Source organism: Coregonus lavaretus (assembly GCF_964263955.1).
Source record: "Coregonus lavaretus genome assembly, chromosome: 3".
In the NCBI taxonomy this organism is placed as follows: domain Eukaryota; kingdom Metazoa; phylum Chordata; class Actinopteri; order Salmoniformes; family Salmonidae; genus Coregonus; species Coregonus lavaretus.
The window spans coordinates 32,496,779-32,524,006 of NC_139990.1; the positions used below are offsets into that span (position 1 = coordinate 32,496,779).

Below are 27,228 nucleotides of genomic sequence, written 5' to 3' on the forward strand. Positions count from 1 at the left end.
CATCTAGTGGAAAGCCTTCTCAGAAGAGTGGAGGCTGTTGTCGCAGCAAAGGGGGGGGGACCAACTCCATATTAATGCCCATGATTTTGCAATGAGATGTTTGACGAGCAGGTGTCCACATACCTTTGGTCATGTAGTGTATTTTATCCCAGTTGATAATTTAATACACAAAATTAAAACATACAATTCTCCCTTTATCCCATAACCCCCTCAAACTAAACTTTGGACCTCAAAGCCAGTTCCACTGCATTTTTTCATTATTGCTCTCTAATCAGGTACTGATTTAGACCTGGGACAGCAGGTGGGTACAATTAATTCTCAGGTAGAACAGAAAACCAGCAGGCTCCTGCCCTCTTAGGTTATAAGATGAATACCCCTGCCATAACCTACCTTAAACACAGTTTCCACTGCCTGTCAATCCCCCTGACCCTCCACCTCACCCCTCATTCTCACCTCATTTAGTAGGGTCGGTTGGCATCCTTGGGCCTCTTAAGCTGCACCTTGAGCCTCTTCATGCCAATCTGGAAACCATTCATGGCCTGAATTGCCGTCTGTGCACTGGACGGGTTGTCAAAACTCACAAAACCTGAAGAGAAGCAAACAGTTATAGACAATTCTGTGAAAGTATTAATACTACAAGAAGGGAGCAATCCTTCCCAGCACTGCCTCCTCATTATCATCATTGACTGTGTTCCCAATGTGGCACATTATTCCCTATGGGCCCTGGTCAAAAGTAGTGTACTACATAGGGTATAGCGTGTCATTTTGGACGCACTCGTTGTCATCATCATCACTCACCAAAGCACTTGCTCTGATTGGTTGCACGGTCAACAAAGACCTTTGCTGAGATGACGTTGCCGAAGGGGATGAACATTTGCAGCATCTCTGAGTCAGTGAACTCCTGAGGCAGGTGATAAATGAAGATGTTACACCCCTCAGGACCTAAGAAGAAGAAGAATACAGTGGAAGGTTAGACCATCAAGGCTCCCTGAGGGTTCTAACGTGACTTGAGATGATCAGGATGAGGTAGTGATTGAGGCAGTGTAAACTTTGTGGGAAACCAACATTGAAAATAGTCAAAAGTGAGAATTCATAGGAGGGAGGACAAGTAGGTAGAAATCACCTTCTCGTTGCTGCAGTTGCTGAGGCTGCTGATGTTGCTGTGCAAGCATTGTGTGTTGGTGTGGGAATGGCTGCCCCACCATTCCATAGGCAGCAGGGTAGGTTGCTGTGGGTGTGTTTGCATAAGTAAACATTAAGGACTGTTGAGAGGGCATTTCAAACCTAAAATTCCCTCCGGGAAATTTTAAGGACTCAAACGGACTCACTACTGCCCCACCTGTGTAGTGCTGCATCCCTGCGTATGCTTGCTGAAGAGGATCTAAAACTGGACTCTGAGCTGAGAGAGAGAATCAAAGAGAAAAATAACAGCATGATTTATCAACTGCTGTACAAACATGCTTTTTGAGGATGGTTACATGCTCCAAATAGCATTGGGTGCCGTACAACAGGATTCTTAGTAAACAAACCAAAATCCTAGATAAGGTTAATTTGATTACATATTCATAATGATCCTCTGACCTTGCTTCCATCAGATTGAGTGAGATACCTTGGTAAGAATGGATTCCATTGGTGTACAGGGTTTCAGATGCTGACTGTCCATTGAGTGGAGCTGGCACTGGAGGGTAGCTGAGTGGTGGAGGCAGAGCAGGCACTGTTGTGGCTGCCATGGTGGGCGGAGTGCTGGTACCTGCACAGGACGACCATCCAGGGGACAGACAGACATGGTCAAACAAACACAATAACAAACGCAATAAAATAGAATCAAAGGCAGAAATATATGGGGCAAAGACTCTAGAAAAACGAGATATATACTGTATAAAGAATAAAGAGAAACTGTGAGATGAGCAGAGCAGAGAATCCTGTGGGAGGGGATGAAGTGGCGGAGGATGGCAGCTTCTTATTACCTGAGGTAGTGAGTGATGCGATGGGCGTGGCAATAAGGCTGCTGGGGTTGAGGGCAGCCAACTGCTGCATGGTGATAGTGGATACAGGAGACAAGTACGCCGACTGGGCCACCAGAGCCTGCTGTTGCACCAGCTACAAGGAAGAAAGAGAGAGAGAGTGAGTCCTTCGATCTCATTCACTGTCAGTATGCTTCCCAAATGGCACCCTATTCCCATTTGGAAAGTATTCAGACCTTGACTTTTCCCACATTTTGTTACGTTACAGCCTTATTCTAAAATTGATGAAATTGTTTTTTTCCCCTCATCAATCTACACACAATACCCCATAATGACAAAGCAAAAACAGGTTTCGAAATGTTGGCAAATGTATTAAAAATAAAAAACTGATATCACATTTACATAAGTATTCAGACCCTTTACTCAGTACTTTGTTGAAGCACCTTTGACAGCAATTACAGCCTCGAGTCTTCTTGGGTATGACGCTACAAGCTTGGCACACCTGTATTTGGGGAGTTTCTCCCATTCTTCTCTGCAGATCCTCTCAAGCTCTGTCATGTTGGATGGAAAGCGTCACTGCACAGCTATTTTCAGGTCTCTCCAGAGATGTTCGATCGGGTTCAAGTCCAGGCTCTAGCTGGGCCACTCAAGGACATTCAGAGACTTGTCCCGATGCCACTCCTGCGTTGTCTTGGCTTTGTGCTTAGGGTCGTTGTCCTGTTGGAAGGTGAACCGTTGCCCCAGTCTGAGGTCCTGAGCACTCTGGAGCAGGTTTTCATCAAGGATCTCTCTGTACTTTGCTCCGTTCATCTTTCCCTCGATCCTGACTCCCAGTCCCTGCCGCTGAAAAACATCCCCACATCATGATGCTGACACCACCATGCTTCACCGTAGGGATGGTGCCAGGTTTCCTCCAGACGTGACGCTTGGCATTCAGGCCAAAGAGGTTTCATCAGACCAGAGAATCTTGTTTCACATGGTCTGAAAGTCCTTTAGGTGCCTTTTGGCAAACTCCAGGCGGAGTCTGGCCACTCTACCATAAAGGCCTGATTGGTGGAGTGCTGCAAATATGGTTGTCCTTCTGGAAGGTTCTCCCATCTCCACAGAGGAACTCTGGAGCTCTGTCAGAGTGACCATCGGGTTCTTGGTCACCTCTTGGCCCTTCTCCCCCAATTACTCAGTTTGGCCGGGCGGCCAGCTCTAGGAAGAGTCTTGGTGGTTCCAAACTTCTTCTATTTAAGAATGATGGAGGCCACTGTGTTTTTGGGGACCTTCAATGCTGTATAAATGTTTTGGTATCCTTCCCCGGATCTGTGCCTCGACACAATCCTGTCTCGGAGCTCTACGGACAATTCCTTTGACCTCATGGCTTGGTTTTTGCTCTGACATGCATTGTCTACTGTGGGACCTTATATAGATAGGTGTGTGCCTTTCCAAATAATGTCCAATCAATTGAATTTACCACAGGTGGACTCCAATTAAGTTGTAGAAACATCTCAAGGATGATCAATGGAAACAGAATGCACCTGAGCTCAATTTCAAGGCTCATAGTAAAAGGTCTGAATACGTTTTTAATTTTTGATACATTTGTAAACATTTCTAAAAACCTGTTTTCGCTTTCTCATTATGGGGTATTGTGTGTAGATTGATTAGTATTTTTTTTTAGAATAAGGCTGTAACTTAACAAAATGTGGAAAAAGTCAAGGGGTCTGAATACTTTCCGAATGCACTGTAGTGCACTACTTTTGACCCATATAAGAAATAGGGTGCCATTTGCGACATAGCCATTTACTACCAGTGTGTTCGCCTGTGTATTCCAATCTCTGCATAATGCCTGTGTTTGGGGTTCAGTACTACTAGTACTCACTACCTGTGTGTAGGCATTGTAAGCCCCGAGGTGTAATGTCATGGGACTGATGACCCCCAGCTGGGACGCCACCTGCTGCATGCGCCTTATCCCTCGTTCTTTCTCAGAGTCGGCGAACTTCACCACCAGGCTGGAGGAGGCACCCTGCAGGGAGAGAGAGGGATATTACAGATGTTACACAGTGAAAATTACACACATCACTGTACCAAATTACCTATATCACTAACACGAGGACTGAGGAGGGCATTCCACAAATATTTTCTCCACTCCTATAAATTACAATAGGCTATGGAGTGTTTGTGTAGGAGGAGGTCTGACAGTAGCAGCGTTTCACTGTTGATGAGTCACTATGTTAAGTGTCTAAATTACTGTGTGTGTGTGTGTGTGTGTGTGAGAGTGAGATTGAGAGAGACTGACCGGTAGAGTACGGCTCCCATGCAGAGTGCTGATGGCTGCCGCAGCCTCTGTGTTGTTCTGGTACTTCACGAAGGCACAGCCTACAACACATGACACATTGTAAAACCCTGGCCCCCCTCACGTGACACAACATATCCCTACAAAATGCACCAGACGTTCGGCGCTTCATTAGTTATAGCTGCGTCATTAACTGTGGTCCACAAAACATTAATTGCTTCATCAATCATAGCTCATAAACCGCATTGAGCATTATTAACTATGACCTATAAAACATATTGCATCATTATATTCCCCAGGTTGTTGCTGTAAATGAGCATGTGTTCTCAGTCAACTTACCTGGTAAAATAAGAGTTAAATAATAAATAAAATAAAAACATTAGTCATGCCTCATACAACAAACACAGAAAATTAAGCATCTATCTTTGTAGTGTCACGAGTTTAGATGTGACTGATTTCTGACCTTAATGGTAATATTAGTGCTGGTGATGTAAAGCTAGACGTTGTAGCGGTCAGTGTTGCAGTAATGGTGTTAGCTACCTTTGCTAGTGCCGTCAGGCCCGCGGAGCACTGTGCACTCTTCAATGCTCCCAAACGCCTCAAACATCTTCCTCACGTCGGCATCAGACTGCTGCTTCCCCAGCATGCCCACAAACAGCTTCCTGTCTTCTAAGGGGAAGGTGAGGTGAAGGGCCAAGACAGGAACGAAGAGAGGAATATGGACAGAGAGTGATGGAGGGAAGAACAGAGAGAGAGTGGTTGGTTGAGGCCAAGAATAGGTAGAGGCAAAGGGCATGGATTAAAATGGAATGATTGAATGATTGAGAAAGGAGAGAAAAATTATCAAATGTAGGTGAAGAGGAAAAAGCTATCATATAACACAAGAACATGCTCAGGAATTTGCACCTTGTTTTACTTTATAAACCCAACGTGTTAATCGATCAGCTAATTTTTTTATTGGATGTAGTTACAATAAATAGTATATTGTGTCTGTGACTATTGCGCTATAACCCTGCTATATATGGAAAAGGCCACCAGAGTGCAGTATCAATAAACCTGCTGCACAAAGAGCATGATCTGGCTCTGACTGGAATGCTCCTTCGTCATCCACTGTTCGGTATGCTAGGTGACAATGTCTTTGAGGTAATGAAAACAGCAGTTGAAATCGTTATTATATTTACTTTCTTTAGTCAGGCACTTAAGAATGCTGCTACTTGAATATTTGGGGGATGGGAAAGAGGTGTTGTTTAGAAACAGGTGTTGCTTAACAGCAGTGATGAGTGGGTATTTTTGTTGAAGCTGGGCTGAAGCCGTTTCAGGGTTTTGTCTTGAAACATCAGTTTGTTGTTTCAAAAAGGTAATACATTAGACAGGTGTTTTGGAAAGGTGTTGTTAGAACAGTTGCATTTCTCTTCAGGTGTTGTTTGAACGGGTGTTGCTATGAACAGCTGTCTCTTACCCCCTCTGCCCTCGCTGTCTGCTGGCTTCACTTGAATGGGCCGGTTCATCTGAAATCGAAAGCCCATATTACATGGTCAGTAAGTAGGTTCCTCTTATCCCAAGGCACATCCATAATTATGAAGATTCTTGTTTATTATTACATATAATGTGTACATGTATGTAGAACACAAGAAAGGGCTGGAATATGAGCTGGCCACTCCCTCGGCTTCTGATGAAGCCCTGCCCATTACCCTCCTGGCTTACTGTTCTTCTTTTACTCTCATCTCATTCCCTATCAATTCTATTCCCTCCCAGAGAGTGAGTGTCTCTCACACACACACACACACACACACACACACAGGAAAAGCACACACCCACACACAGGCACACACCCACGCGGGATTAGGCAAGTGATAAGATTAAGAACGCTCGCTGGCTAATCCGGATTACAGAAGCACGCTGGATTAGAATGGTGAGAGATTCTGAACAGAGAGAGAGGGGGAAAGCGCTGTAGAGGAATGGATAGAATCAGAATCAGGCCAGAGTGAGGAGAGAGCAACCAAAACAAAGGAGGAAACAGACAACCTTTCACACATCATAAAAACATAATCCACTGAAATTACTTTTGTGGACCATTGACACAATCCTTATAATGATGCAGGCCTAGCTAGGCACTTCAATACTCTCTTTCAAATGTATGGTGGTGCACTGAGAAGGAGAGCAGGTGGAGGATGCAGAGAGGACAGGGATTTGTGAGCAGAGTGGAGCAGAGTGACAGTGTGTTAACGGTGGCTTAATGAAGGTCTTAATTATGGAGCTGGTGACATTTGAGTCACTGATCCCTGTCTCTGATTGATCAGCTGTGATTGGTCAGCGGGAGACAGTATTGATCAGAGATGGTCAGGCCCTTGCCACCTGCATGCACAAACATCATCACCGGCAGGCCTTGGGTTTTCTAATGGAGAGTGTCCCATTGATTACGACAATTAATTAGATGACCATGGGGATTGAGAAGCACCTGTTTACCGGGAAGGATTGAAAGCAGTAATCATAATGCATTTGCACATCGTGAATGTTCCCGGTAGTCAGCAAATAGAATAGAATTTTGAGCTCAGAGGTTTTGTTTTTCTACACGCCTCAAATGTTCGGCAAAGTCACCTTGGATAAAGTCATCCACTAAATGAGTTGCAGAATAAATGCAGTCCTAATTTGCATCAGGTGAAAGACTACTGTATTAAAACACAGAACAAAACCAAAACATCACATCTTAGCCTACACTTCGACTTTAACGACACAACCTAATCATGATGCAACAACTGTTTGATAGAAATGTCTCAAATCGAATTTCAGGATATAATATGCCCTGAATAAAACATTACAGAGTATATTTCATATAAACGCTAGGTTAGTCTATTATGACTTGAGTGCTTCCATGTTTACCACGGTTGTGATAAGGAGATGAGAAGCGGAGCAGATGGCACAAGAGAATGGAATTAGAATATACAAGAGCAGGGGCTTGGAGAAGGGGAGGCCATCAAGGCAGTGGCACTCGAGGTCGGCACGGCAACCAGCCCTGCTCCTCTGACTAAGTCTCCACCTCACATTGCGGTCACCATGACAACCTTGTGATGAGATCCACAGCAGGTAAACAAGGTTTCCCAGAACATTGTGTGTAGCAGAAAAAAAGCGAGGGATGAAGGAGAGAAAAAACAAATGAGGAATAAAGGGTGGTACTAGGTCGAGAGACGGTGGGATTATTAGATGTGTATGTCGTAAGGGAGAGAGGATGCTTGGGGGAGAACTGGAATTGTAGGGACAAAAGGACAAGAGATGGTGCCTGTTGCATTTAATTGCTGCCTCAAGGGCAGATACTGTAGGGACCAAGAAAATGTCTCCTTCTATTCCACTGTGAAGCCGAGCCACTTTAATATTTTTATCTTTTATATTTTCTCTTTCTCTGCAAATCAACAGGCTCATTTTAAAAACACAGCACAGATTAAACACGGACAAAGGCCAAACCAGCCCTATCTGTGACCCAATTTAGCTTTAAATGTTCATATTGTCCTTTTAAAAATCAAAATCTACAGAGACATTATGATTATTTTTACAACTCAACATACACAGAGGCACAAACACAAATGTCCACATTGACATGACCACACATAGTTAATATTTTCCTCTGTGATGCCAAACAGGATTTCACTAGGATTACAGTATGAGATATTAAATCCATAGATTATCCAATCAAATCACAGCAAGACCCCTCCCCCACCCCATCCCCTCAATGCAAACACACACATCACACTACAGATGCTTGCGCACACACACACACAAACAAACACACACTTGCATTTATTGAGGAGTGTGAATGTGGGATGTGGGATGGGAGATGATAGGAGAGACAGGGTGTGTACATCCCTGTTAATCACATTCTTCATCACATTTTTCTCTCCTCACTTGCCCTCTTCCATAATCTCTTGTCCCCTCCACTCACTCACTGTATCAATAAGCCCCAAACAGGCTGCAGTAAAGAGGGTGACACATTTCTGTCTCCCAGTTTTATCTCAAATTTAAATCCGTGACTCTGAACAGTAAATATATCAGTGGAGACCATCTCTGTCTCTTTCAAGAGCGTTTACAAGGAGGGAGGGGGAGGGGATGGGGGGAGCAGAAAGACCATTTTCAATTTTGTCTCCCTCCGCTCCATCACACAGCGCTGGTCATTGCATCGCACCGGTTACCTAGCAACCTGGCATCCCTCGTCCCCGCTGTCTCCTGGCAACGAGACCTGCGACCATAATCAACCTGCCACCCCATCCCCCCTCTTCTCTCCGCTCCCTCATCTCTCCCTACACATCACACACACACGAACATGTACAGAGATACTTAGAGCACAGAAAACACACAGGTGGAAATATAGGCTATATCTCTATTCGCAGATGCAAACAAAAATAAACTCACACAGACATAGAAAAAGTACCACAATTATTTATGCTACTCTTTCCTCTAGCTGCTTTTCTTCATCAGAAGATGCACAGTATATCTCTAAAAGTAGAGCTACACTACATGACCAAAAGTATGTGGACACCTGCTCGTCGAACATCTCATTCCAAAATCATGGGCATTAATATGGAGTTGGTCCCCCCATTGCTGCTATAACAGCCTCCACTCTTCTGGGAAGGCTTTCCACTAGATGTTGGAACATTGCTGCGGGGCCTTCCCCAAACTGTTGCCACAAAGTTGGAAGCACAGAATCGTCTAGAATGTCATTGTATGCTGTATCATTAAGATTTCCCTTCACAGGAACTAAGGGGCCTAGCCCAAACCATGAAAAACAGCCCCAGACCATTATTTCTCCTCCACCAAACTTTACAGTTGGCACTATGCATTGCGGCAGGTAGCGTTCTCCTGGCATCTGCCAAACCCAGAATCGTCCGTCGGACTGCCAAATGGTGAAGCACTCCAGAGAACGCGTTTCCACTGCTCCAGAGTCCAATGGCGGCGAGCTTTACATCACTCCTGCCGACGCTTGGCATTCAGCATGGTGATCCTAGGCTTGTGTGCGGCTGCTCGGCCAATGAAACTCATTTAATGAAGCTCCCGACGAACAGTTCTTGTGCTGACGTTGCTTCCAGAGGCAGTTTGGAACTCAGTAGTGAGTGTTGCAACCGAGGACAGACGATTTTTACACGCTACGCGCTTCAGCACTCGGCAGTCATGTTTCGACCTTCTGAGTTCCCAGTTGTCTTGAAAGCACCATAAATCCAGAGAATGCCAGACTTTGATGACAAAGTTTGATGACAAAATTTGCCCACGAAGGACCGCCGCACCACCTTCCTGTTCAAGTGAGCACAGCACAACAAGGTAAATCCAAAAATGTATTGTATGCTGCTGCATAAATGATATAATATGTCAGGGAGATATGTATACTGTAGCTAAGAAAGTAATACTAAGTGTATGTTGTGTAGCTGTTGGTGGTGCACATGTAGCCTATAGCCTGTTTTAGAGAAATGTCATCATCGAATATTGTAAGAGCTTTCATTGTCTGCTTATATGCCCCCTTTATTTATCAGACGGTTCTGACTTTGTGTACAGTGAGAATACTGTAAGAACGGCCCATGTTCTGTCGCTGTACATTTCAAAAGTGCTGAACAAATAGTTATATTGACTATGTCCGTCCTAGCTCGCTCATTAATGTCTTAATCAAAATTACGGATCGCCTCTTATCCGCTCGTCGTCCCCTTATGCCATAGTCTGTACATCTAAATTGTCAGTAAAAACCACATTTGTTTAAGCAAGTCAGCCATATCAGCTATGTTTTTTAAAGGCAGTAAATGAGGCTGAATTGACTGTTTCGCTGCCAGACAAGGCTCTGATGATAGCCAGGTGTAGCAGTGGTAAGGTGTTGGGACTCTGCTGTTGAGACAGCTTTATGTAGGCCATAACAGTTTGTGGGCACCGTTTGTCACCGTTATAGTGGAATTAATGTATTGTTTAGTGTTGTGTTGTGTAGTGGCTTTGCTGGCATGCATACATTTTTTTCTTTTTTTGTTTGCCCCACCTAGATTTACATGCTAAAATCGCCACTGATGATATGCAAACCAGGTATTGAAAAAGTTTAGTCCGAAGTGTTGGTTAGTAGGCTATTTGTGATGTGCAATTGTCTTCATGTGCTGTTTGCATCAGGGGTGTAGATATGGTTTAAGCATTGTTGTGGACTTAGACTTTACACGGATCAGTCGTCCTGGTCCCTTTGCAGAAAAACAGCCCCAAAGCATGATGTTTCCACCCCCATGCTTCACAGTAGGTATGGTGTTCTTTGGATGCAACTCAGCATTCTTTGTCCTCCAAACACAACGAGTTGAGTTTTTACCAAAAAGTTATATTTTGGTTTCATCTGACCATATGACATTCTCCCAATCCTCTTCTGGATCATCCAAATGCACTCTAGCAAACTTCAGACGGGCCTGGACATGTACTGGCTTAAGCAGGGGGACACGTCTGGCACTGCAGGATTTGAGTCCCTGGCGGCGTAGTGTGTTACTGATGGTAGGCTTTGTTACTTTGGTCCCCAGCTCTCTGCAGGTCATTCACTAGGTCCCCCCGTGTGGTTCTGGGATTTTTGCTCACTGTTCTTGTGATCATTTTGACCCCACGGTGTGAGATCTTGCGTGGAGCCCCAGATCGAGGGAGATTATCAGTGGTCTTGTATGTCTTCCATTTCCTAATAATTGCTCCCACAGTTGATTTCTTCAAACCAAGCTGCTTACCTATTGCAGATTCAGTCTTCCCAGCCTGGTGCAGATCTACAATTTTGTTTCTGGTGTCCTTTGACAGCTCTTTGGTCTTGGCCATAGTGGAGTTTGGAGTGTGACTGTTTGAGGTTGTGGACAGGTGTCTTTTATACTGATAACAAGTTCAAACAGGTGCCATTAATACAGGTAACGAGTGGAGGACAGAGGAGCCTCTTAAAGAAGAAGTTACAGGTCTGTGAGAGCCAGAAATCTTGCTTGTTTGTAGGTGACCAAATACTTATTTTCCACCATAATTTGCAAATAAATTCATTAAAAATCCTACAATGTGATTTTCTGGGATTTTTTTTCTCAATTTGTCTGTCATAGTTGACGCGTACCTATGATGAAAATTACAGGCCTCTCGCATCTTTTTAAGTGGGAGAACTTGCACAATTGGTGGCTGACTAAATACATTTTTTCTCCACTGTAGCTAGCAAGCAAGCCAACTTTAGCCAGTTAGCTTGGGTGCTTGGTTGGGACAAGCATGCATTGGCAGGCAAGCTGCAGAAGGAAGAGGAGGCTAACTAGCAAGCTGCAGAAGGAAGAGGAGGCTAACTAGCAAGCTGCAGAAGGAAGAGGAGGCTAACTAGCAAGCTGCAGAAGGAAGAGGACGGCCAACTAGCTGAAAAAGTTTGAGAGGTTTAATCTAATGTTCCTTACTTAGATTTTAGCTCATCTTGCTCTGGCTAGCATTATTTGTTGATCTTGTTGTTGTTGATGAGGGAGAGAGAGCCTACCTTTTCATGGTTGTTTGATCAATAGGACTGTAAAGTTCCCAAATGTAAGAGGAGGTGTTTACATGGCTTTTGGCGAATGCGTTCTAATGATCTAAAGTCGTGCTGTTGCAACTGCCTGTAAACACACAGTCCAGTTCAAAGTGAATGATGGCAGGCCCATGTGGCAAATGGCTTGTTTGTATCAAAGGTGTACTGTAGCTCTGATAGGCTATAGCGCACAGGTCTGTGTAGACTCTAGTTCTGGACAAGACCGACGGTTTTATTTACTGCAGTGTCTATTAATTGTCCAAACACACGGTCACTTTCCCACTCTATATTGCTATAGAATTTTCACAAATGCCACAGATCCCCCCGGTACTGCTGCTCATTCCGTTCACCAGCTCCGGAGGTCTACATCACCGGCCTTCTAGGCGTCACTGACCTGGTTCATTACCACCAACCCCGGACTGTCTTGTCTCATTACACACACCTGGTTCCCATTCCCCCTGATTAGTATGTGTATATATATGTGCCCTCTGTTCCCCATTGTACTTGTCGATTATTGTCCCATGTCCGTTGGTCTCGTGAGTACCGTGTATTGTGCTCTTGTTATTACATGTCTCGTCCCGTGTATTGTGTAGAGGTTACACCTCGCTCTTTTGTTTGGGTTACATTCCTTTGTTATATAAATTATATATACGTGTTTGTTTTGGGGCTTCGTCCCCGTCGTTTTTGATGACGTACCATGTGTTGGGTGGAGTAAATAAAACCCCTAATACGTATTCCTGCGCCTGTCTTCTAATCATTATACAACATGACAGAATAATCGACCCATAAAAATGGAGACAGCGGGAAAGGCCGAGCTGGCGACCATCGTAGAGACAGTCCAGCATCACGAGGACAGTGTCGTGGACAGCGTGCTGGCAACCATCCTGTGGTTGGAGGGGAAAGTGCAGTCCCTCCAGTCTCCAGCACCGGTTCCGGCACCAGCTCCCACACCACCACAACCTACCTCCGTTCTATACGAGCCGGTCCGCATAATACCCCTGTCCCTCCCAGAGCGCTTTAACGGCGCGCCAGTGAGATGCAAGGGATTCCTTCTGCAATGCGACCTGTACCTCGCTCGCTATGCCGAGGCTGTCTACGGGAGAGACAGGGTTGCCACAGTCATCTCGGCACTGACCGGACAGGTTCTGGACTGGGGTGCCGCCGGTCTGGGAGACGGGAGGACCCGAGGTCGTGTCCTACGAGCGCTTCACCCTCCTCTTCTGCTCGGTGTTTGATCATCCTGTGGAGGGCCGAGAGGAGGGTGAGCGTCTACTCCAACTATGCCAGTGATCTAGGACCGCCTCGGAGTTCGCCCTGGAGTTCCGGACCGTCGTGGCCTCCACCGGATGGAACAAGTCGGCTCTGGTCACCGTTTTTCGCAGCGGACTGCAGGAGGAGGTACAGATGGAGTTAGCCTGCCGTGATGACAACCTGTCACTCGACCAGCTCATCAGCATGGCAATCCGGTTGGACAACCTCCTGCGGTCCCGACGAAGACCTGCGCGGAATCCGGAGCCCATGGCTACACCTGCTCCGTGGCCAGAGCCGATGGAGGTGGGCTCTGCACATTTGCCCGAGGCAGAGCGTAGGAGAAGGAGGAATCTGGGCCTCTGCTCCTATGGTGGAGAAAGGGGTCATTTCTCCCCGACCTGCCCTCTATCCACTAATACGCGAGGAGGTGACAAGCCAGGGAATTCCCCTGCTCCAACCCAGGGAGGATGCAAGATCTCTTCTCCTTTTCTGTCAACTCAACCAGAGTGTTTTTCCATTAAATTCCCTGAATATCCTAGACCCTCACTTCCGTTAGCTCTGATTGATTCCGGAGCTGCCACTGGCCACTGCTTTACGCATTCCTGTGGTTCCCCTACAGTCACCCATTCCGGTTTGAGCCCTGGATATTAGTCCAATAGGGACAGGGCTCATACATCACATCACTGTTCCCGTTTCTCTGCTGACCTATGACACTCATTTAGAACAGATCACCTTTTTGATTATAGACACCCCCACGCCCCCCGTTGTTTTAGGTCTCCCCTGGTTGAGTTGGCAGAACCCTGTTATTTCCTGGTCCGAGACGAGATTACTGGGTTGGTCGCAGGAGTGTCAGGTGAGGTGTCTCGCCGTGTCTGTCAACACCACTACGGTGGAAAGTCGGGACCACGCCACTCAAGTGGATTTACCGGAAGAATACCAGGATCTGGACCCAGGCTACACGCCTGCCTCCTCATCGCCCCTGAGACTGTGCCATTGACCTGCTGTCTGACGCAGTCCTCCCGAGAGGACACGTCTATCCCCTCTCCTACGTGGAGACCGAGGCCATGGAGAGCCTCCAGCAGGGTTTTTATCCACCCCTCTACGTCACCAGCCTCCTCAAGCTTCTTTTTTGTTAAGAAGAAAGGTGGGGGACTGCTCCCCTGCATTGATTATCGAACACTGAACAAAGCCACCGTTAAGTTCAGCTATTCTTTACCCCTCATTCCAACCATCATCGAACAAAGGCAGGGGGCGCAGTACTTCACAAAACTGGACTTGAGTAGTGCCTACAATCTGGTGCGCATTTGTGCAGGCGACGAATGGAAAACGGCCTTTTCCACGACCACGGGATATTACGAGTATCTCGTAATGCCCTTTGGCCTGTCTAATGCTCCTTCAGTCTTCCAGGCCTTTATAAACGAAGTGTTTCGGGACATGCTGGGACGGGGTGTAGTGGTTTATATAGACAACATTTTGGTCTATTCTGCTGACCGAACCCAGCATGTCTCGTTAGTCAGGTCTGTGCTGGGAAGACTGTTGGAGCATAATCTCTAAGTTAAACAAGAAAAGTGTTTGTTTTTCCAGCAGTCCATGTCCTTCTTGGGCTACCTCATATCCACGGAGGGAGTGGAGATGGACGAGCAACGAATCAGTGCAGTCAGGTCATGGCCCATCCCAAACTCTGTGAAAGCAGTCCAGCGATTCCTGGGGTTCGCCAACTATTTCCGGAGGTTCATCCGGGGCTTCAGCACGGTGGTCGCGCCTCTTACCTCCCTGCTGAGAGGAGGTCCCCAGCGGCTTTGTTGGACGGCGGAGGCGGAGAGGGCATTCGAGACGCTGAAGGCATGCTTCACCACTGCTCCCGTGCAGGCAGATCCCGACAGCTCACTCCCCTTCATCGTCGAGGTGGATGCCTCCGATGTAGGAGTCGGGGCAGTGCTGTCCCAGCGCACCGGAACCCCTCCAAAACTGCGGCTCTGCGCCTTCTACTCCAAGCAGCTGAGCCCTGCCCAGAGGAACTACGACGTAGGGGACCGGGAACTCTTGGCGGTCAAGAAGGTTCTGAAGGTGTGGAGGCACGGGCTGGAGGGGTCCAAACACCCTTTCCTGGTGTGGACGGACTACCGCAACCTGGAGTACATCAGGGAAGCGAAGAGGCTAAATCCAAGACAGGGCAGGTGGGCTTTATCTTCACCAGGTTCCAATTTACGCTTTCCTATAGGCCAGGCTCGAAGAACGTGATGGCGGACGCCCTGTCTCGCCTCTATGACGCAGAGGAGATGCAGGGAGAGGAGACCCCCATCATCCCTCCGTTCCGTATCATTGCGCCAGTGGTGTGGGACATGGACGGCGACATAGGGCAGGCCCTGCGTACGAAACCCGCACCTGCACAGTGCCCGGAGAACCGCACCTACATGCCCACGGGTGTGCGGGACTGCCTCCTTTCCTGGGTGCACACAGCGCTTGTGTCGGGTCTGGGATAGGCCGTACCATCGCCTGCCTGACTGAGAAGTACTGGTGGCCCACCTTGGCTAGGGACGTACGGGTTTGTGTCCGTACGGGTTTGTGTCTCTTTCTGCTCCATCTGTGCTCAGTCTAAGACACCCAGACACCTCCCTTATGGAAAGCTCCTTCCCCTGCCAGTTTCACAACGACCCTGGTCTCACCTCTCGGTGGACTTTGTCACTGACCTTCCCCCCTCCCAGGGGAACAACACCGTTCTCGTCGTTGTGGACCGGTTTTCCAAAGCTTGTCGCCTTCTTCCTCTGCCTGGGCTCCCGTCGGCCATGCAAACCGCGGAGGCTCTTTTTACGCACATCTTCCGGCACTACGGGATCCCGGAGGACATTGTGTCAGACCGTGGTCCTCAGTTCACCTCACGCATATGGAAAGCGTTCATGGAACGCCTGGGGGTCACGGTCAGTCTCACCTCTGGATACCGTCCTCAAGCTAATGGGCAGGTGGAGAGGGTCAATCAGGAAGTGGGCAGGTTCCTGAGGTGTTACTGTCAGGACTGGCCGGGGGAGTGGGCGTATTTTCTACCTTGGGCTGAGTATGCACAGAATTCCCTCAGCCACTCCTCCACTAACCTCACTCCTTTCCATTGCATGTTGGGGTATCAGCTGGCCCTGGCACCTTGGCATCCGAGCCAGACTGAGGCCCCTGCGGTGGATGAGTGTTTTCGGAGCGCTGAGGAGATCTGGAACGCTGCGCACACTCGTCTCCAGCGGGCCGTGAGTCGGCACAAGGAACAGGCCAACCTCCATTGCAGTGAGGCGCCTGTTTTCTCTCCAGGCGACCGGGTCTTGCTCTCCACCCGGAACCTGTCCCTCCGCTTGCCCTGCCAGAAGCTGAGGCTGCAGTTTGTGAGGCCGTTTAAAGTCCTGACGAGGGTTAATGAGGTAACATACCGTTTGCAACTCCCTGCTAATTACCGCATTAACCCGACTTTTCATGTGTCTCTCCTCAGGCCAGTGGTGCCTGGTCCCCTCGCTGAGGCTGGACCCAGTGACGGCCCGACCTCCTCCTCTGGACATCGAGGGAGGTCCGGCGTACTCAGTCCATGAAGTCCTGGATTCGAGGCGTCGGGCGTCTCCAGTACCTCATCAACTGGGAGGGGTACGGCCCAGAGGAGCGGTGCTGGGTTCCTGCGGTGGACATCCTGGATGCTTCACTTACCAGGGATTTTCACAGTCGGCGCACTGACCGCACCGCTTTCCTGTGGTCGTCCCCGAGGCCGGTGTTGTCCCGCTGCGTTTGGGGGGGGGGGGGTACTGTCACGGATCCCCCCTGTACTGCTGCTCATTCCGTTCACCAGAGGTCTACGTCACCGGCCTTCTAGGCGTCACTGACCTGGTTCATTACCACCAACCCCGGACTGTCTTGTCTCATTACACACACCTGGTTCCCATTCCCCCTGATTCGTATGTGTATATATGTGCCCTCTGTTCCCCATTGTCCTTGTCGTTTATTGTCCCATGTCCGTTGGTCTCGTGAGTACCGTGTATTGTGCTCTTGTTATTAGGGGTCTCGTCCCGTGTATTGTGTAGAGGTTACACCTCGCTCTTTTGTTTGGGTTACATCCCTTTGTTATATACTGTGTGTTGGGTGGAGTAAATAAAACTCCTAATACATATTCCTGCGCCTGTCTTCTAATCATTATACAACGTGAGTATATTGGTATATGTAATTCCCAAACATTCTAAGAATTTATGAAAATTACCATATCTAAGTGGTCGCTATATGAACAGATTTTAATAAGATTGCATGTTGCTAAAATGCTGTCAGTTCCACTTTAAATGCAACAACGTTTCACACACACAAATTATTAACAGCAAGCGCGCTGCAATAAAAAACACAGTTCCACTCACCAGATGATGATAATTTGAAACTCAAGTTATTCTTGAAAAGGGAAAAGCTAACAAATTATCAACAACATCCTCTTTGATAACACATGCTGCAGCTGCTGCAAACTAGCCGACAACAAAAGCTAGCTAGCTAGACCGTGGGAAAACTACTGCTCACTATTGCGCAGTGACCTGTTGGCCTTCAAGAAGGCACACGTTTCCATATGTTTTTGTAAAAACGGTTCCACTCACTAAGTCAAAAATGTGATTGGTTGATTCCACCGTCACTCTAAAATTTTGCCTCAATACAGTGGAATGGCATATTCCTTTATCTAGCTTCTGATGGCCTAGCTAGCCAATGGCTGACTTAGCTAGCTAGATTTATCTCCCCAGAGACCAGCAATGAAAAATCCTGATTGGATCTTTTTTTCTCTTCGGTGTTAACCCTTTCCTTTCCAACAAAAATTGAAGAGATTAAATTAGAACATAATTGAAAATAATAATATAATTATTATTATTATAATCATTATTTAATGAATCCTTAGCCCTTTGAAGGCCAATTGTCCCCCACTGTGTTTGGGTTAGTAATAATTTGTAGAGTGGCTCTATTTTCCCTCAGCATGCATTTTTTCCCTATTCTGAATGTCTAAGGAATCCATATGTTGTTCTGAAATATGAACACAGAAATACTGTGAACTCTTATTATAGTGGTGATCTGACAAAATTACAATCATGGTCTTCCCCTGTAGCTCAGCGCTTGCAACGCCAGGGTTGTGGGTTCGTTTCGCACGGGGGGCCAGTATGAAAATGTATGCACTCACTAACTGTAAGTCGCTCTGGATAAGAACGTCTGCTAAATGACTCAATTAAAAAAAAAAAAATATTGAATTGGACTTGCATTTTTCTGGTCTCGGTCTTGACTCGGTCTCGGACCCCTTGTCCCCCTCTCGGTCTCAGTCTTGACTCAGTCTCGCCCCGCCTCCGGTCTTGGTCTTGACTAGAACTCGATTTGCGCCGGTCTTGGTCTTGAATGGTCTCACTTTAGGTGGTCTCAAACACAACACTGCCCCCTCCCCCACCCTTCTACCCATTCATCCAATTTCTCTTCAATTCACACCCATTTATCTTCATCATAAATTGAATCTATTCTACATTCATCACTACAGTCTCCTCAAGTGACAGCTGTTGAGCCTTTCTACAGTGAGGTGAGTTTGCACAATATCTGTACCATCCCTTGGCTTGCACACATTGATATCAGCGCATAATGATATGCATACATATCCAAATGTAACACACACACTCTTTAATAGATCAATCAGACATGTGTGCTCAGATATGCATTCAATATTATAATAATCTCTGCTCAGACTACTCACTGCTTTTTATGCTTACACACATGGACACACAGTACACAGAACAAATAGGCTACCCCACAGGCATACTGTATATAAGCACTGTGTGTATGCTCAATTGTTAGTCATACAAATGAAATAATTTTGAGACTATTCACAAAATAATGCGTCTGACTTGTCATGGCTGAGTAAATGTCAAGCTTAGTCAGATGTTCCAACAAAATATTTTTTAGGGAGAACGTATTTTCTTTATGAAGATCTTTTTTTAAAAGCCCTGACAAAGCTGAATAAACTAAAGTGATACTGGCAAGAGCAGTGTGCGTGTTTCTATTCCATTTATGAAGATCTAAAAATATTCAACTCCAATCCAGATCTCTGGATATTTTCTTCCCTGGCATACTCCATCCCCCCCTTCAGCAAATCATGTCAGTCTGAACACCAGGATCCAAAACTCAGATAGAGATAGAGGGGATAGAGGAGAGGAGATATATAGGTTACATTGTTTGGGATGGGGAGCAATTTCTGAGTTGGCCCATTTCGTGTCTGTGTAGTCATGTTTATCTGCCAGGAGTTTCACTTCTCAAGCAGCTGTAGTAGAGAAGCTGACCAGACACACTGGGATGGCAACAAAACAGAATTCAGACAGCAAGGGATAGCAGCGGGGAGATGGAGAGCTAAAGATAGAGGAGACAGGAAGACACAAGTACAAGATGGGCAAAGGAGGAGAGAAAGTACAGCAGCAGATTCTTATTTTTGTGTCTTTTTCCCCTCCCTGTCTACAACCTCGCTCTTCCTCCGTGTGTGAATGTGTTTTGACACTATTCCTCTGCCTCCATGTCGGTGAGCTTTGAGACAGATTGTCTCTCACCTGAAATTAAACACAAGGCCAGGTGCCACTCAGATCAGACCATCTGTTCATCCCGCCCGCCTTTCACTTTCTTTTTCCTCTCCTTCTTACTTCTTTTCGGACGCAGCTTGTGTATTGTGAGGACAATTAAAAGCAGTAACATTTTCCACCATGGCAGGCAGTGTATAGCTCACTAGAGAGAGGGACGTTGAATATAAATGCACAGGGAGAGAGATAATGACATGCTTCAGCTTTCTGTATTCAGAAGCGCATTGGTGTATTTGTGTCTTTCAATTACTTTCATGTAATTTCTTTGTAGCATCCCTGACAAGAGGATGGTGAAGTTAATTATCTGGCAGTGCAGGTGCTATTAGATGACGATTACACCACAGCTGGTAGTTGGGGTGGGGGTACTACTTGTCTAGGGGGTTGGTAGTCAGTGTGTAGCTAATAACGTGGTTTTCATCATTGCGGGGGTTAGGATGGGGGACACGAGGGGGAGGTTGTTCTCGGACGGTTGTACAAGACTTGGGTGAGGAGGTCTGGGAGGGGAGTCACTGGGGAGACAGACGGGGAAGAGAAGGTTTAGCGACGGGGAACGTGCCTGCTGATCCCCTCTGAGACGTCAGGAAGGTCAGACTACTGTCAAGCTAATAACAGGATTTATATTGCTGCTAGTGCTAACTACTGCTCTGGCTCCCAGACGCCCCTACTAAAACCCATACTCCCTCACTGTCTCAGCTTACCAGTAAGCATTTCATTGTACTGAGTACACTACGCCATGTCCTGTGCATATTACAAATAAACGTTGATTTGGCCTACTACTATCTTCAAATGGGAATACTGGTAATAAAACCCAACAAAGAATTCAACTCAGTAAACCTTAATAAAAAGAAAAGGGAGATGAGAGGAAAATATTGAGAAGAGGCAGAGACTGAGTGAAGGAGGAAAGCAGGCTTGTCCAATAATAATTCCTAGCCGTGTTGCATTTAGCCCAAATGGTACCCCTAATTCCCTATATAGTACACTACTTTTGAATTAAACCCTATGAGCCCTGGTCAAAAGTAGTGCACTATATAGGGAATAGCATTTGGAACACAATACTAGTCTGTTTCTATAGAGACTGCCGAGAGAGAACGCCTGTCACGTCACATTCTGCTCCATAAATGTCACTTGGCAGCACACCTGCTAATTATGCTAATCAAGCTGCTCTAACTTTGATTAGAATGTGCGAGTCGAAAGAGGGGGCGAGAGAGAGAGAGGGCAAAGTGACTTCGGCATGCCCCTAAGCTGTCACTTACAACCAAAGACGTTGTAGGAGGATGTCTAAGGCTCTGACTGGATGTGTCATGTACAGGGAATATAGGAAAGCCACCTCTGACCTTCCTCTTGGGCACATCAACTCAAAGGGAAGTGGAGCTCACATGTCAGAGGGAGTTAGTTTTTCTGTGGCACACTGTTGTGTGTCTGTGTGTGTAGTTCAGTGAGGTAGAATGCCACTTGTTCTGCCTTTTGCTCATCGGAGTGGCCGAGTCCCATATGGGACCCGATTTTCCAATGTAGTACTAGTGCACTAATTTTGACCAGAGGCCATAAGGCTCTAGCCAATAGTGCACTACATGGGGAATAGGGTGCCATTTGGAACTCTGCCAGTGTATGCTGTTGAACGTCAGAGAGCGCACTCACCCCTGGTAGCGTCTTCTGCTCGTGCAGTGCATTCTGGGCCTTGAGGGCAGACTCTCGTTCGCAGTATGTCAGGAAGGCACAGCCTGGGGTAGGATTGAGGGTTCATTATACCATTCAACAAATGATGTATTAGTATACTGTGATACAACAGTGGACAAAGAGAAGTTGCAGCAGGTTGCATTGTAACTTTAAAGGAGAAGTTGTTGTTTTTCAACCAATTCTCTATTTTTGATGTAAATGGGATGTTATAGAAGGGTCCAGACACCTTTTTTGTGATTTCAAATTTTTTAGAAACTTACCCCAAACAGCAAATCACTTCCTCACCTCGTTGTGTTTTATGGGGGCCCCGAAAAAACATGAACAAAGGCTCCAACAACACCCAAATACAGTGCCTTCAGAAAGTATTCACACCCCTTGACTTTTTCCACATTTTGTTGTGTTACAGCCTGAATTTAAAATAGATTACATTTAGATTTTTTTTTGTCACTGGGCTACAGTCAATACCCCATAATGTCAAAGTGGAATTATGTTTTTACAAATTAATTCAAAATGAAAAGCTGAGATGTCTTGAGTCAATAAGTATTCAAACCCTTTGTTATGGCAATCCTAAATTTCAGGAGTAAAAATTTGCTTAACAATTCACAATAAGTTGCATGGACTCACTAATTGTATGTGTGCAATAATAGTGTTTAACATGATTTTCGATTGACTACGCCTTCTCTGTACCCCACACATACAATTATCTGTAAGGTCCCTGAGTCGAGCATTGAATTTCAAACACAGATTCAACCACAAAGACCAGGGAGGTTTTCCAATGCCTCGCAAAGAAGGGCACCTATTGGTAGATGGGTAAAAATGAAAAAAGAAGACATTGAATATCCCTTTGAGCATGGTGAAGTTATTAATTACACTTTGGATGGTGTATCAATACACCCAGTCACTACAAAGATACAGGCGTCCTTCCTAACTCAGTTTCAGGAGATAAGGAAACCGCTCAGGGATTTCACGAGGCCAATGGTGACTTTAGAACAGTTACAGAGTTTAATGGCTGTGATAGGAGAAAATTGAGAATGGATAAACAACATTATAGTTACTCCAATAGTTACTCCAATACTAACCTAAATGACAGAGTGAAAAGGATGAAGCCTGTACAGAATAACAAATATTCCAAAACATGCTTCCTGTTTGTAATAAGGCACTAAAATAAAACTGCAAAAAAATAAACTTTATGTCCTGAATACAAAGCATTACAGTATGTTTGGGGCAAATCCAACACAACACTAAGTACCACTCTTCATATTTTCAAGCATGGTGGGGGCTGCATCATGTTATGGGTATGATCGTCATCGGCAAAGACTACAGAGTTTTTTTAGGATAAAAATAAATGGAATAGAGCTAAGCACATGCAAAATCCGAGAAGAAAATCTGGTTCAGACACTAGGAGAAAAATTCACCTTTCAGCAGGACAATAACCTAAAACACAAGGCCAAATACAGTGGGGAAAAAAAGTATTTAGTCAGCAACCAATTGTGCAAGTTCTCCCACTTAAAAAGATGAGAGGCCTGTAATTTTCATCATAGGTACACGTCAACTATGACAGACAAAATGAGAAAAAAAAATCCAGAAAATCACATTGTAGGATTTTTTATGAATTTATTTGCAAATTATGGTGGAAAATAAGTATTTGGTCAATAACAAAAGTTTCTCAATACTTTGTTATATACCCTTTGTTGGCAATGACACAGGTCAAATGTTTTCTGTAAGTCTTCACAAGGTTTTCACACACTGTTGCTGGTATTTTGGCCCATTCCTCCATGCAGATCTCCTCTAGAGCAGTGATGTTTTGGGGCTGTCGCTGGGCAACACGGACTTTCAACTCCCTCCAAAGGTTTTCTATGGGGTTGAGATCTGGTGACTGGCTAGGCCACTCCAGGACCTTGAAATGCTTCTTACGAAGCCACTCCTTCGTTGCCCGGGTGGTGTGTTTGGGATCATTGTCATGCTGAAAGACCCAGCCACGTTTCATCTTCAATGCCCTTGCTAATGGAAGGAGGTTTTCACTCAAAATCTCACGATACATGGCCCCATTCATTCTTTCCTTTACACGGATCAGTCGTCCTGGTCCCTTTGCAGAAAAACAGCCCCAAAGCATGATGTTTCCACCCCCATGCTTCACAGTAGGTATGGTGTTCTTTGGATGCAACTCAGCATTCGTTGTCCTCCAAACACGACGAGTTGAGTTTTTACCAAAAAGTTATATTTTGGTTTCATCTGACCATATGACATTCTCCCAATCCTCTTCTGGATCATCCAAATGCACTCTAGCAAACTTCAGACGGGCCTGGACATGTACTGGCTTAAGCAGGGGGACACGTCTGGCACTGCAGGATTTGAGTCCCTGGCGGCGTAGTGTGTTACTGATGGTAGGCTTTGTTACTTTGGTCCCAGCTCTCTGCAGGTCATTCACTAGGTCCCCCTGTGTGGTTCTGGGATTTTTGCTCACCGTTCTTGTGATCATTTTGACCCCACGGGGTGAGATCTTGCGTGGAGCCCCAGATCGAGGGAGATTATCAGTGGTCTTTTATGTCTTCATTTTCCTAATAATTTCTCCCACAGTTGATTTCTTCAAACCAAGCTGCTTACCTATTGCAGATTCAGTCTTCCCAGCCTGGTGCAGGTCTACAATTTTGTTTCTGGTGTCCTTTGACAGCTCTTTGGTCTTGGCCATAGTGGAGTTTGGAGTGTGACTGTTTGAGGTTGTGGACAGGTGTCTTTTATACTGATAACAAGTTCAAACAGGTGCCATTAATACAGGTAACGAGTGGAGGACAGAGGAGCCTCTTAAAGAAGAAGTTACAGGTCTGTGAGAGCCAGAAATCTTGCTTGTTTGTAGGTGACCAAATACTTATTTTCCACCATAATTTGCAAATAAATTCATTAAAAATCCTACAATGTGATTTTCTGGGATTTTTTTTCTCAATTTGTCTGTCATAGTTGACGTGTACCTATGATGAAAATTACAGGCCTCTCTCATCTTTTTAAGTGGGAGAACTTGCACAATTGGTGGCTGACTAAATACTTATTTTCCCCACTGTATACACTGGAGTTGCTTACCAAGACTACATTGAATGTTCCTGAGTGGCCTAGTTACAGTTTTGACTTAAATCAGCTTGAAAATCTATGGCAAGACTTGAAAATGGCTGTCTAGCAATGATCAACAACCAACTTGACAGAGCCTGAAGAATTTTATAAAGAATAATGTGCAAACATTGTACAATCCAGGTGTGCAAAGCTCTTTGAGACATACCCAGAAAGACCCACAGGTGTAATCGCTGCCAAAGGTGACTCTAACATCTATTGACTCAGGGGTGTGAATACTTATGTAAATAAGATATTTCTAAAAACCTGTTTTAACTTTGTCAAAATCCTGACAAAAAAAAAAATATATATATATATAAACGAAAAATATATATATTATAACATCGTTTTCTCAAAATCATTGTAATGTGGTTAACCTTAAAAATCTAAATGAAAATTATTCAAATCTAAAAGATATCCTGTAGCTCAGTTGGTAGAGCATGGTGCTTGCAACGCCAGGGTTGTGGGTTCGATTCCCACGGGGGGCCAGTATGAAAAATGTATGCATTCACTAACTGTAAGTCTGCTAAATGACAAAAAATTTTTAAAAAATGTAAAATAAAATTAAACCAGAGAGCGCACTTAAAAAGGCAGCACTTGAATCATTTCCTGGTGATGGCTAGGCCTGCTACACTATGAAACCACACACTATTGCAGAGACTTTGATAATACAGGCTGCAATTGATATGTTGAAAACAATGTGTGGGGAGGCAGAGGCACAGAAACTCACATCAATACCTTTGTCAGATAACACTGTTAAGTGAAGAATTTATGCTATTGCTAGCAATCAAGAGAACTGACTGAACGACTCAAAAACTCCCCAGTTTATGCTCTCCAAATGGACATTAGCTGTGAGGGCCTAGATGCCCATGCATTGACTTTTGTTCACACTACATGGCGGGGGATGCTATTTACGAGGACATATTGTTCTGTCTCACGATTCCCGAGCATGAAACGGCATAAGGGATGTTCAGTCTGCTGCGTGGCTATATTGACGAAAAACAGATTCCATACGGGATCGAATGGTGGGCTTTTGCGCAGATGGGGCTCCATCTATGGCGGGACGGCGGGCAGGCCTCTGCACTCTAGTTATGAATGTGTCTCCCTCTGTCATATGGACGCATTTTATGATACACCGAGCGCAACTGGCAGCAAAAGACCTGAGCACAGAACTCGGAGATGTACTGCAGCAGGTAACTTCGATTGTAAACTACATCAAACCACATCCACTGCACGCATGCCTGTTTGCAAAACTATGTGGAGATATGGGATCAGAGCATGACAATGTTCCATTTCACACCGAGGCTTGGTTGTTATCGAGGGGGAGTGTTGTAAAGATTTTTCGTATTGAGAGAGGAACTGTTGTCATTCACAATGGATGTAAATGTGCCTTGGCATAGATTCTACAAGTGTCTGGAACTTCCTATGTGGAAGCACCCCATGCTTTCAATATACTTTGTATCCCTCATTTACTCAAGTGTTTCTTTTATTTTGGCCTGTAGAATGGACAGAGACTTATCGCTCGAGTCGCAACAAAATGGAATATACAATTTCATGACACAATTTCATGTGTACAACATCTAAAGACCTGCATCCCTAGACTGAGAGCTTTGCCGTTTCTACATTTTACATTTACATTTTAGTCATTTAAAAGGACATATTTGGGTGTTTCTGGAGCCTTTGTTCATGTTTTTTCAGGGCCCCCCATACTAGAGAAAGGGGGATACCTAGCCAGTACAACTGAATGCATTTAACCCAACCCCTCTGAATCAGTGAGGTGCGGGGGGCTGCCTTAATCCATCGGCGCCCGGGGATGCGGAAGTAATTTGGTGTCTGGTATAAGTTTCTCTAAAACATGTGAAATCACAAATCACAAAAAAGTTATCTGGAGCCTTCTATAACAAAAATAGAGATTTGGTTGAAAAAAGAACTTCTCCTTTAGTATTCTGTTGTAGAGAATAAATGTAGAGAATAAATGTAGGCTACTATGCCTATGGAGGGGATAAGTGAGACATCTGTCCATTATATTATAATAAAGTACTTCCATGCACTCTACAGCATAGCCTATACAGTAATTGTTTAATCTCCCCTTACCTTTGTGCATCCCCGTGTATTTGTCCTTTATCACCGTCAACTCATAGATCTTCCCGAACTGTTCGAAGATGGGTTTCAAGTCCTTCTCCTCAAGATTTCGGGGTATCTGCCCGATGAAGAGCTTGATTGCATCGGCCTCCTTCATTGAGACGGTGTGGGATGGGAGCAACCCGCTGCGCACCGAGGATGGACACTGGAAAGGTGGTGAGAGGGAGCAGGAAGAACCTATAGATCTTTGAACGAGTTGGAGATGACGGGTAAACGTTACAACTCAGTCCTGTAGACGAGGAGAGAAAGAGGGAAGGTGTTTAGAAAACAATGATAGAGGAAAAGATGAGAAGAAGAGATGTAGACTAAATAAATTATTAATTCATTCTTAAAATGTATAATAACTTTCATTTTCTTTACATTTTTTGAAGAGCAGGAGCTATCTGGTGTAGGCTGACTAACAAAAACTTCACAGTCACAAGTTGGTATAGTCATGCAAAAATCTAGGAATGTTGAAATTATAATGAATTGAAATGATTTAGCCTATCATTGTTTGTATTTCTTTTTTTGGGGGGGGGGGGGTGAAATTGATGAGTTGATTTTAACCAATTAGGTTCTGACTCAAATTTCTATTTATCTATATACAATCTCTCTCTCTCTCTCTCTCGTATATATATATATATATATATATATATGTATATATTATATATATATATATATATATATATATATATATATATATATATATATATATATATATATATATACATCTTTGTTTAAATA

At 45.1% G+C, this 27,228-nt stretch overlaps 1 protein-coding gene across 1 annotated transcript; it reads right to left on the reverse strand.

The window, feature by feature from the left end:
• Window positions 1-458: 458 nt before the first annotated feature.
• On the reverse strand, window positions 459-26,602 carry LOC311126907 (CUGBP Elav-like family member 3; the record flags this gene model as incomplete). Its single annotated transcript, XM_084158604.1, has 12 exons — window positions 459-586; window positions 799-942; window positions 1,124-1,228; window positions 1,340-1,399; window positions 1,610-1,750; window positions 1,968-2,100; window positions 3,835-3,975; window positions 4,249-4,328; window positions 4,786-4,914; window positions 5,705-5,753; window positions 21,226-21,308; window positions 26,458-26,602. The coding sequence occupies 12 exons, from the start codon at window positions 26,600-26,602 to the stop codon at window positions 459-461; spliced, it is 1,338 nt and encodes a 445-aa protein (XP_084014730.1).
• Between the last annotated feature and the right edge of the window lie 626 nt (window positions 26,603-27,228).